Genomic DNA, 12,109 nt, shown 5'->3' with positions numbered 1-12,109 from the left:
TTGAAATTTCACAGTGCCTCTGCAGAGCCATGGCGAAACTCTCTGCCAGTAGGGAAAGACTGGATTTGAAGGGGGAAAAAATGGACACTCAAAAGAATAATGCCTCTTCTGAAGGCCGTCTAGTTCTTTAAAGCACCTCCACCAATTGAAGAACCTCTCTTTTAGGGGATGGTTCCTCACGTACATGATCTGATTCTTTATAGTACTGAATGTTCTTTGTTTGGTTGCAGGTAATAGTGTAAAATTAGAACTGCTACTCACCATTATCTTCATTATCGATGGATCATTTGATCTATAAAACATAAGAAAACAGTTTCCCAAATCCCAAGCTGGCATCTTAGAACATGTTGTTCTGTCTCGCCAACAGAAAACAACAAAAATATTAAACGTGTTTTAATGAAAGGAACCCAGAAATGCTGCAAATTATTGCTTTGAACTTTTTGGCTTAAAATTACTTATCAAGTACAGTCATCAAAATATAACGGTAATCTTAAAAATGATTCAATGTATGGTGCCTGGGGGAAGCATTAATTATTATTTCCACTATTCATTTGGTCTATAAAGCGTCAGAAAACAGTGTTGCTTTGTTTGGTGGCAAGTAATAGCAAGAAATGGGATCTGCAACTAATGAATGTTTTCATAACTGATTATTCTGCAGACTATTTTCTAAATGATTGCTTATTTTGATTATTTGGATCTACAAAGCATCATAAAACAAACGCAAATCCCAAACTGCGGTATTATAATAAGTTGTTCTGTCTAATTAACAGTCCAGACCCCAAAATACTAAATGCGTTCTAATGGAAGGAACACAAAATTCTGACACTTGACTGTTTTGCCTAAAAATTACTTTACCAATAGCTGTAATCAAAACAGAGCCACGTCTGACCACAAAGAACTACCTTGAAAATTCTTCCATAAAGAACCTATTTTTGCAGAAGTTCCATTTTTTATGGTTGTTTGAAGCACTGAAGATGTGTTTACACAAATGATCCTTTAAAGATCCTCTTGCAAAAGGTTCTTTGTTGAACTAAAAATGGTTCTTCCGTGAAGAACCATCTTGACTTTCATTCTTTTTTGGTGACTCTTAGCAAAATACTGGTTGTCAGGAGGTTCTTTCGAAGGTTTTCTGGTTCTTCTAAACACCATTGCCATTTTAAGGACCTTTGTTTTTCGAGGACAATTCTTTTCATATTTTATGTGGTTACTCAACGTTCTTCATTTTTATTCAACTTACTAGATTTTTATTGATGAATCATTTGATCTATAAAACAGCAACAAACAGTGAGAAATCACAGGTTCAAAATCTTAAGCTGACATCTTGCAATGTGTTGTTCTGTCTGACCAAGAGTCCAGAACCCTAAACATTGAATATGTTCTAATGGAGGGAACCCAGAAATTGTGCAAAATCTTACTTTTGACCTATTTTTGCTGACGGTTGTTGGAGGTCCATTTAAGGTGCGAAAAGGAATCATTTTTGATCATTCGTTGGGGTGCTTTGGGAGTTCTTTAAAAAACTGTTTGCCAAAAGGTTCTTTGTGGAACCAAACATGGTTCTTCTATGTCATCACTGTGAAGGATACATCTTTGAGTCCAGTTAGCACCTTTATTTCCCAGTGTAGCTTAGATAAGAGTGTTGTTTTGTGTAGTTATGTTGTTTGGTTGGGTACAGAGGTGATGGTGGTTCTATGCAGGGGTTGTCCATGTGATGGTTCCCCCCTGCTGTCCAGTTTGGTTTTTGAATCTCATACTGTAGACGACCGACGGCGTCATTGTCGACACGTTTACGTCGCCACCATTCCAGCTTGTCAGAGACACTTCAGCATTATTTCCTGCCGTTGCCTCACAGCGACGAAATGGTGGTGATTTTGGAAGAGACGGATTCAGCCTCTTTCCCCTCCCTCCAAACGTTCTCCATGTGCCTCCTCCCATCCTCGTCGTCGTCGGTTCCCTCCTTTCACAGCCATCTCATCTGCTCTCGTGCACAATTGTAAAGGCCGCTGCGAGGAGCTTTCACTTCTGCAATCACTTCACATTTGTTTCAGCGATTGATTTGCTGGCATGTGAGGGGAAGGAGAAAAGGAACGAGTGGGTAGGCAGCGAGGGAGGGAGGCAACGGGGAAGTCAGAGGACGTGCAATGCCAGGCTCACATACTGTCACCATGACAACAGACATCACTTCACAGGAGCAGCACTTTGGATGCCTGTGTGGGCTGAAGTGACATAGTTGAAGGTTGGCATTAGCCTCTTGTGGGTGCCACAACGCACCAATCCTCTACTGGCTTGCTTCTTTTCTCATTTTTTTGTTGCCTTACTTCCTCCACAGCGCTGCTAAAAGGCGCCCTGTTGCTCCTGTCAGCAGCTACCTTCTATTGGGACTGCTGAGTGATTTGTACTTCATGTGTGTAAATGTGGGTCCTGCCAGTTTGGCTTAACAAAGACAATTCAATTGAATGAAATGCGTAAAGAAAGACAGGAGGAGGTATTCATATTCAACGGGAAGCCTTTCATCGTGTGCGTCACTTTGAAGCTGGCTAGCATGTATAATTCTCTGTGATTTGAAGTGATGCCAATCATGGAAATGATAACTCAAGATACTAAAACACATCAAACACAGTAAAGCGGATATATCTTAGCTGCCAAGTCTCCTGTTCATTAGGAAGGCTCAGTAACATTTGAAATGAATGTAAAAGTATATTTTATCTTTTAGACTAACTCATTATGATAATAATCTTGATAGGAACATTAGCATGCTATTAACAAATGGTCATGGGTTGAATTGTAAGTTTACATCATGTATTTTAACACAGTCCAGTCCCACATTTAAAACTACAATTATCACATAATTAAAAAGTTATTAGCTCTAACGCAAACAAAAGGACACGCGACTCACTTTGTCTCTGCCTCTCTAAAGGCATAAATGCATCTGTTTCTTCTTTTTATGCACAAATTATAAACCTGGCTGAAGGGATTTTGATCTCCTCTTATCAGCATGCAGCACATACAGCTGCAGCCCTCGCGCTCTGCATCTGGTCTTTATCCATTCACACACAGCATACAGTATTCACAAGCTGGCCAAACTAATGCACGTAAGAGGCAAGACGGCGCGATAAAAGCGTGAACATACAGTATGTTGGACTCATGGGGGAGTGTGATAAACCAACGAGTGGGATTTCTGCTATAGCACATGGCATATATGAACATTTATCGGTAAAGGCCGGATATAACTCTACTATATGTTGTGCAGAAAATATAAAACTGTAAGTGTAAATGTAAAACTGAAATACTGAGCAGAAGCTTTACCTCATATAAGATGATCATTGCCTTTTTAACCAAAATCTTGACCTCTGAGGCTTCAGGAAACCACAAAAATTCAGTTTTTCAAAAAAAAAACAATATATTCATGCTGCCAAATTTATACTTATCAGGCTTCTAGTGGTGCAATAATGCTAATATTCACTGTTGAGAATTAAGGATCTGTGTTTACACAATTTCCTGCCAGAATTCTCTCCTAATATTTAAGACTTTAAATCAGTTTTTTTACTTTAATCAGTGATATCTAAGCACATCGCCTCCATACTGCACTTCTGTTCTGTTTTCAGGTACTTCATATGAATATTTTCATTATATCTATTTCTCAAGTGCACATTTTAGAAGCAAGCGTTGTCCATTTTACTCCGCTACAACCAAATTAAACTCTTTGTACACTGACAGCTGTTTTCATTAACTGCCTTATTATTCCTCTTGTCAGACACTTTGGTTGACCAAAATCTATGCACTAATAAAAGTCATGACAAGCTATTAAAAGGAACCGGTGAGGGAGACGTCAATCAAACTCCTGAGACAAGCAAACTGAGGTCTCATTAGGGAATGCAAGAGGGCTGCGTTCGTTGCTGGGGCTTTGAGAACATGGGCCCGGTCCCAATCTCCACCCTCAGGCCTAATCACTAAACCTTCACAGACTTAACAGACGTCACAGCTGAAGTGTTGGAGCGTGTGAGTTCATCAGGGCTGAGATGGTATTAAAAAGAGGAATGGGGAACACTAGCATGACAGTGAATGCTGCCTGAAACTGTAATTAAATAGAATAAAATTTGGACTTGCGTTGCATTTCCAGTTTGATCAGCTGCTCAGTTGATCATTCGCTGTTTGTGACATATGGTGTTTCTACATTTTAGAAACCAAACGTCAGGAAAGTCATGAACATCTGTGAATTCTTTGCAGATATTTGATTGAAAACACACAAAAAAAATAAAAACTCCACTTGGAGATAAACTTCCAAATGGATCCTTTCTCTGCAACCATCCATGCTTTGGGAAAGTCACTCAGGGAAACCTCCAGATATGCAGACTCGCAAAATTGACAATTTACCTGTTGGAACGCAGACTGATCCTACTATAATACATATAACATTAGTTGCATGGCCTTCAAAGTTATGCAGTTCAACATACAGAACTATCACTCCCCGAAAAATGAGGATGCTGGATGCTGGCTTATGTTAATACAAATGATGCAAACATGAACCAACAACAACAATATAATAGTTCTTGTTCCAACTGTGAGTCTTCCAGTCATGTAATCACATAAGGGACAAAGATAACACGACACATTTCAAGGCTCACATCACTTATGTTCAATACTCAATGTTAATTACATGCATTTATGTAAATGAAACTGTAAAGTTTTCATGAAAATGGCAACATAGACTGAAAGCAGAAGTAGAAGCAAATACCCTGCAATGCCAAAGGGTATTTTATCCCAGAGATCTGTATCTGTCATGTGTCACACTACAACTACAACTAAAAGCCAGTCTGCCTTCTTAAAGCAAGATACTGCTGCTTTAATTCATTAGAGATTAACCACGTATCCGTCAACATGAGGAAATTAACACTATTACGAGAAATGGAATCACTACAGATAAAAGCCATACTGCTGTACAAGGTAATATTAGCACGACCGAGGTTGACATTTAAGATTTAAATCTTGTTTTTAATGATGCAGATGATAAATGGCCAGTTCGTTAGAATGTCAGGAGACAAAGGGGGAAATATCAGTTCTGGTTCGGTGCAGGCCTTTTCTGCAGGTTAGAGGCCATACAAGACTTCATTAAAAGTACAGAATTACTAAATAAACCAGGACACAAGGCTGGGCTACTCACGCACCAGAACGGGACTTAATGAATGAATGACTACAAGATCATTAGTAGTAGCTTTCTGTCCTCAGCACAGTGTGGAGGAGGACAAGTAGCTCAGGGTTTGGGGATGTGGGCTTAGCAGTTCACGCAGCCGGCCAGGTTACAATAAGCTTCTTTGGGCCATGGTAGGGATTTGGCCTTGAATGATCCTGAGGTAAATTGTGTTCCTGAACTCATCCAAATCCTCACAGTAGAAAAGAGGAAAGTATTACAGCCGTTCATGATGTGTGCAAAGCAGGCAAAGCTGCATTCTGTTTCCTTTTTACAGTTGTGATCGCAAATCACCAAGAGACATATTACACTCGGTAAACATCCTTACTGAAAATGCATTCCATTCTTCGCCTCTGTGCACGACTCTATCTCTGCTTTCAACTATACAGCGGAAAAAGTGATGTGAATTGCTTATTTTCTGTGCGGAGGACATTGTGGTAGTTGACAACGCTGTTTAAGTCTCCGCTACTGTACAGCCCTGAAGCTTACAGCTCTATTTTTCATTTTGCTTACTGCCAAACTATGCGCAGCTGCATCTTTGAAAATGGCTAAAAGGGGCAGAGAGACGCCAAATCTGAGAGTGGCATCCTTTCAGTCACACCACCAACACCACCACCACACAGACACATAACCCCCATAACCACAGGCAACATGACCTCTCAGCTGCACAGCAAAGCAGCAAGTCACAGAATGAAAATTAAAGCGGCAAACCACAGAAACGGTTTCATGTAAATTGATCAACCACAACATTAAAACCACTGGTGGAGTGAATAACATAGCGTTGTCGATTAGTCGTAGTACTTGGTTGTGCCACTAGGTGGAGCCTTTTATTGCTTAAAGCTGTAGTGACAGAAGGAGGTGGTCATTTGGACTACCAGCAGTTCCATGTTGGCAAGCAGAGAGGATTGAGGGAGTTTAGCTAGTAAAGGGCCACCACAACAAAGTCTCCTGTGACGCTTAATGCCAATGCACCAGAGCTTTAGTTTTGTAGGCAAACTGACGTGTGTTAAGACTGCGATCCAGATCTGCTCAAGTCACATGATTGCATTTTTAACAGTGACATCACGACACAAAATGTTGTCTGCAGATTCAATTTTGTCTTACGAATTCATCAACTATTGATAAATTTGGCTGCCAATCATCAGCTAAGAACAATTGTTCAAAATCAGCATTGTTAATGCTAATGACTGCACACAGGAGACCTACACAACATTAGGCAGGTGGTTTTAATGTTGCAGCAGATTAGTGTAAAAGCTTAATATCTTCTGTGGCTCCGAAGCTTTCTGAAGTCTAAAAATTGATTGTCATGACCAGGTTATGGGCTCATCTCAGGTTGGATTTGGAAACAACACGACATGATGTTAAAAGCAGCATGGCGTGAAAAAAGAACTATGCTGATTATTTTGACAGATACTGGATAAAAAGTAATGATATTTTTGAAAACTGTCATTTTTGCATTGCTTTTTCCATCAAAAATACAGTGATTTCAGCTTTAGTCTAAACCAAAAAAAGCATGTTCCCTAACATCTGCAGAATATGAACTGCAGGCCAAGGCCATTCTGCAGAACCACAATGCTTCATTCATAATGGTAGGTTGTGGCATTTCACAAAAAAAAAAAAAAATTGCAGCCTGTACGATTAGATGTAGATTTTGATAATATCTCGATTGACTGTTCAGCCCTAGTATCGAGTTTGAAGGATGTCGACACTAACCATTCAGGAGGTTTGAATGAAATTATGGTTTCATAATGGAAAATGTAGGATCCAGTGTTCATAGTGCTTTCCCATAGTACAAATCCATACATTTCTGTCTTTGCTGCAGCAATATTGACCATTTTGGAAAAAAATTTCACTCTTTGGTTCCACGGTTTTATGACCATGCAATACTAAATTGGCAGAGCACCCACTTAATGTGAACTTGGAGCGATTATGAAGTCTGCTTTCCACAATTCATCACACAGAAAAACAGCTGTTTCAATTTAACTGCATTGTGTTAGAGTGTTTAAGCAAAACTGTCAAAGATTATCCAGTCAATATGGAGCACAGCAGGAGTGCTTCAACTTCAAGTTCAAACATTGTCTCTGCACTGTATACTCAGCGCCAGTCTCCGAGGACTGGGTCTAAAGAGAACTGACATTCGGTATGATTAAGTTGGTGCTATCTGAAGCCCCACCCAGGGGTACGTAGTAATCCCCAATGTGCACAGCAAAGTGTTCCACTGCAACAAATTGCTTGTTCTGTGTCTTACCCAGCTGTATATCCTCATTTGCCTCTGATTGAAGCGCATATACTGTAGACGTCCATCCGCCGCTTCCCCGGGGGGAGTGGGAGGGAGAGACAGGATGGAGGGAGACAGGCAGGGAAATAGGGACTGAGAGTGGGAGGGAGGAGTAAGAGATAGAGTTATCCGTGGTCTCATTACGGTGGGAAATGTGAGGGTCCCGATCCAAGGGAATGATGAAGGACTCTGTGGAGGAGGCCTCTGAGAACCAACAAAGACGGCTTTAGTTTCACTGGCAGAATGCATTTGCATAGCTTAGAAGCCAAAGCGTCTGAACCGGGGCTCATGAAAAGAAACCCCAGCAATTGCTCGGACTTCAATGCAAACGAGAGGGAGCGAGAGACAGAGAAAGAGCGAGAGAGAGACGGGAAAGAAGTGGGATGGCAGAAAAAGCAGTAGGAACTTTTTCCTCCTCTGTAGCAAAACACAAAACGAGATCAGGAACATCTGCACATCCCATGGAGGTTGTCGCCGACTGACTTTGATGCAAAGGGAACATACTGAAGGCGGTACATCTCCAGCTAAAGCGCAAAATAACATATCCGCGCTATCATAAGAGTCGTGTTCCGTTGTTGCCTTTTGATAATATTATTTAGTGCAGTTTGCTTGTGAGCAGCGTTACACATAAATGTCATTTGAGAATATCTGGCAGGTTCATGGGATGGGATGTTTGCCATGATGGAGCAGCAACATTTGGCCTATTGGATCTGTGCGAAAGAGATGAGCAGAGGTCGACATAATAGAGCAATCTCCTGGATTGTATGTGTGTGTGTGCGTGTGTGTGTGTGTGTGTGCGTGTGTGTGTGTGTGTGTGTGTGTGTGTGCGTGCGTGCGTGTGTGAGAGAGAAAGTGATGAAAAAAGAGGCACTTGAAGAAAAGAATAGTAAAAGATAGAGGAGAGGTGGGAGAGAGGAGCAGATGTTGTACTTCAGTGGTGTGTCTCTTTCTCCCTCTGTGGCCTGGAGTCATGGAGGGATGACTAGCCTTCATCAATCCTCTTTAATGACTCTGGCAGCACCACTTAACACACTAGTATGTGATTCCTTCATTACTACATCATGATTCCGCCATTTAGTCCGCAGCCATGACGTATGGCGATGCTCGGGGATAAAAATAATCGCTGAAAGTCTCATTTTCGCAAAACGTCCCATTCGTCTGCTCTCGGGTCAATTTAGCAATCAGGGAAAGGAAAAGATAGGAGATGCAACAAAAAGGGAGATGATGAAATCTAGTGTCATGAATATTGAAAATGCAATTTGCAGAATATCCAGCACTTCTATGATACTGTGATTTTCAGAGATATGACCAGTGTTTGCCTCCTTTCAAAAACTCCTGGTAACTGGTGCTGCTATGTGTCATCCTCTCTGCATTTCATCCAGTCACACACGCACACGCACACGCACACGCGCACGCACGCACGCACGCACGCACGCACGCACGCACGCACGCACGCACGCACGCACGCACGCACGCACGCACGCACGCACGCACGCACGCACGCACACACACACACACACACACACACACACACACACACACACACACACACACACACACACACACCGACTGCACTTCTCATGGCCTCCATATGTCAAAACCTTCAGTGAATACACAGGGAGGAGACACAACACGCATGCAAATGTTTTGCCACTATCAATAATAAATGTTGACTTTTGAACCTTGCCAATAAATCTGCATTCAGACCACCTCCCTGGAGAGGAGCAGCATGCTTTAAACATGAGGCACAGATAGGTCTTTTCCTGCAGCTCCTCACCTTCCATAGAGCGTATGACATGTGAACGCAAGACGTAACACACAAATTGATAAAAAAAAATCAGTAATGAATCAAGCATTTAACGCTAACTAGACATAGTGATGTAGGTGTTTTTGCCAAATATTAGGAAACATCTAGAAATTAAAGCCTCTAACAAGTAAAAATAAAAATAATTAACTGGAAATCAGTTATTACCTTGCTAAAATGTCCATATGGGGCTTTTTTTATACGCTGGGAGACATATCATAAGCGAAAAGAGCAGCAATGGTCAAACATTTCCAGCTGAAACTGCAGCTTATCAGTAACAGTCAAATTTTTTAGGGTTTCAGTGATAACAAACTCAAAGAACCGCTTACATAAAACCACAGAATGGAGCTTTCTATGTCATTATTCTGGTTAAGAATTGAATTATTCCAGTTTTCCAACGTTCCATGGTGCAGCATAGAGGAGTTCTGTGGTGTAGAATAGCAGGTGAGCTGGCGTGCTCGAGCTGCATTAAGTTGCAGAAAGGTGCATGTAGACATAGATCCACATATTCTAGACATTCCACATAAAATTTTAAAGCAGGAAGAGATGATTTTCATGGGAACAAAACTTGTAAATATGTAACTTTGATACACAAAGGTGCATTTCCAGTAGTTTAATCGACAACCAGAGAGAGAGACTTAAAGTTATTGTGATATTTGAGTACTTGCTATTAAAGTGCCTGCAAGATTTATGCAAACCCTTACTAAAGAATATGGCTGCAAGTTACTAAATATTTTTGTTTTCAGGAACTTTCTTGATTAACTGATTAGTTGTTTGATCCATAAAGTATCAGAGAACTGTTTCCAAAAGTCCAAGATCACAAATGTCTTGTTTTATGAGGAAAGAATCTGAGAATTTAAGCTTTTCTACCTAAAAAAAAAATGACTGTCAATTAGCAAAATAGCTGCAGATTCTTTTAAAACTTCACAACTCTTTGATGAATTGATTAATCGCTGTAGCTCTGCTGTAGAGGAGGTGACGGGATAAAGAGCTGGTGACTGTGCTTGGGGGAATTTTTAGGCTTTACATCCAAACACAGACCGTTAAAAGCCCAAACAGTTCCATCTGTCCCTTCTGCTGCTGCTGCTACAAGTCCACACATAGCACTCTGGCAATACCACGTCAAGCATTATGGGATATGATTCCCCCTAATGAGCACGCACAGCTTGCTCACGCCGAGAATCCATAGCTTTGATCAGACATTCATGCGATGGGTTCTGATGGTTAGCGTCATGCCTGTCTGCCCTGAATACATGTATATCCTGTCCACAGACCGATTTACCAGACGGGGATATCGAATCAAGTAAAGGCAATGATTTCTTAGGACATCAGTGTTTGATGGGAAGCTTTTGCCCTCGGGCTTGGAGGGATACGCCAAACAACAACGCCTACATGCAAACCCCACACCGCCTTAATGAGTGCTTAGAGGTTTGGGCCGATGAGGTAAAAATCGATTCGGAGACGCTGCGAAATACCTCTGCAACAGGTGCTAAGAGGAGGGCGGTAATTGGAATAACTGTGCACATATCTGAGCAGTCATGCCACAGCTGCCCCAGCGTTCGCTGTGATTTATTATCTCCCTCACCTCCTTCCTCTGGAGGGAAGGGATGGATTAAACCCTCATTGGTCAGACGCAGCACCATGACTGTTCCTGTCACACTAACCTTTCCTGCTACATCATCATCATCACACACACACACACACACACACACACTCTGAAGCTCTCTGTAGTGAAGGCAAAGGCCTCGATACACACAATCTCTACTTGACCTCCCAGCTCAGCCTTTTGCTTTGGTCAGAGCCACCGTTACATCTGTGCACCTCAAGGTTTCCCTGCACGTTCCAGTGTTCAGGAATCAATGTGTCCTCAAAGAGCTGCTGCGAGGATGACGCCTCATATGAGACCATCTGTGCCACTGGTTGCACAAGCAAAGACAGAAATGTGTGCTCATTGTTAGGAGAGAGAGAGACTCAGACAGACAGACAGACACACACAAGGGAAGAGGTGGGCAGATAGATCACTAAAAAGCATCCATGACTGTGCATACTGAAGAGCTCCACACATCTTCCTCATGGTGACATTCAAACACACATTTGACACCTTTTCTTTTTTTTTTATATAAATGCACTGCAGGCAAGTGTGAGAGGCTTCAAGACACATCTACCAGGTTCCAGTCTAATAACCCATGAATACTAAATTTAGCAGGGACCATCGTGAGTGATGGATTGGATGAGAAAAGGGGGCTGTGCATGATTGGCTACACACGCGATTTGCTGTATAACCTCGGGGTTGCAGGAACATTTGGAGCCTCTCACTCAAAACGTGACATTCAGACCTGCTTTGTCAACCTCTGCACGAGTTGACGTTGCAGGATTTGTTTAAATGTGTCATCTTGAATTAATTCTAAGTGTTGATTTGGAGGATTTTGGGGGGCTTCTTTTTACAAGGTCATGATCACATTTTGGAGTAAAAAAAAAACTGCACACACTCACCATACACTCCTTGGCAACGGATGCCTTCCACGATCAGCGCCAGCAGCCCCAAAACACAGATAATTAGATCCATCCTCTCACGTTAATCTCTGCATATCCAAGCAGCTCTCAGTAGCAAGAAAGTCCTTTCTGGGGCGGCGTGGCTGAAGGTGCATAGACGCGGCGTCCGCTATGATCGATTAATTTTTTGGGTATTTTTTGCACAGATCTGTAGCGGAGGGGCGCAGGAGAGAGACACTCAGGTGGGCTGGATGTGGAGTGGAGGGGGGGGAAATGCGGAGCTGCTGGAGAGACGCCGCGGAGGATGTAGGGGAAGCAGGCAGGGGAGTGGGCTGCAGAAAGCCCGGCC

General features: G+C 42.0%; 1 protein-coding gene across 4 annotated transcripts in view; it reads right to left on the bottom strand.

Moving 5' to 3' along the window:
• The window catches only part of LOC111573798 (MAM domain containing glycosylphosphatidylinositol anchor 2a), a 270,997-nt gene extending 259,096 nt beyond the window's left edge, over positions 1–11,901 (bottom strand). For all 4 annotated transcript variants that reach the window (XM_055016253.1, XM_055016255.1, XM_055016252.1 and 1 more), the window contains exon 1: positions 11,761–11,901. In XM_055016253.1, coding sequence (XP_054872228.1) covers positions 11,761–11,833 — 73 coding nt within the window. In that variant the 5' untranslated portion in view covers positions 11,834–11,901. The remainder of the gene's footprint in view (positions 1–11,760) is intronic.
• Positions 11,902–12,109: the final 208 nt, after the last annotated feature.

The sequence above is a fragment of the Amphiprion ocellaris genome, chromosome 12 (genome assembly GCF_022539595.1).
Source record: "Amphiprion ocellaris isolate individual 3 ecotype Okinawa chromosome 12, ASM2253959v1, whole genome shotgun sequence".
Classification (NCBI taxonomy): Eukaryota; Metazoa; Chordata; class Actinopteri; family Pomacentridae; genus Amphiprion; species Amphiprion ocellaris.
This window is presented reverse-complemented; position numbering and strand designations above follow the sequence as displayed.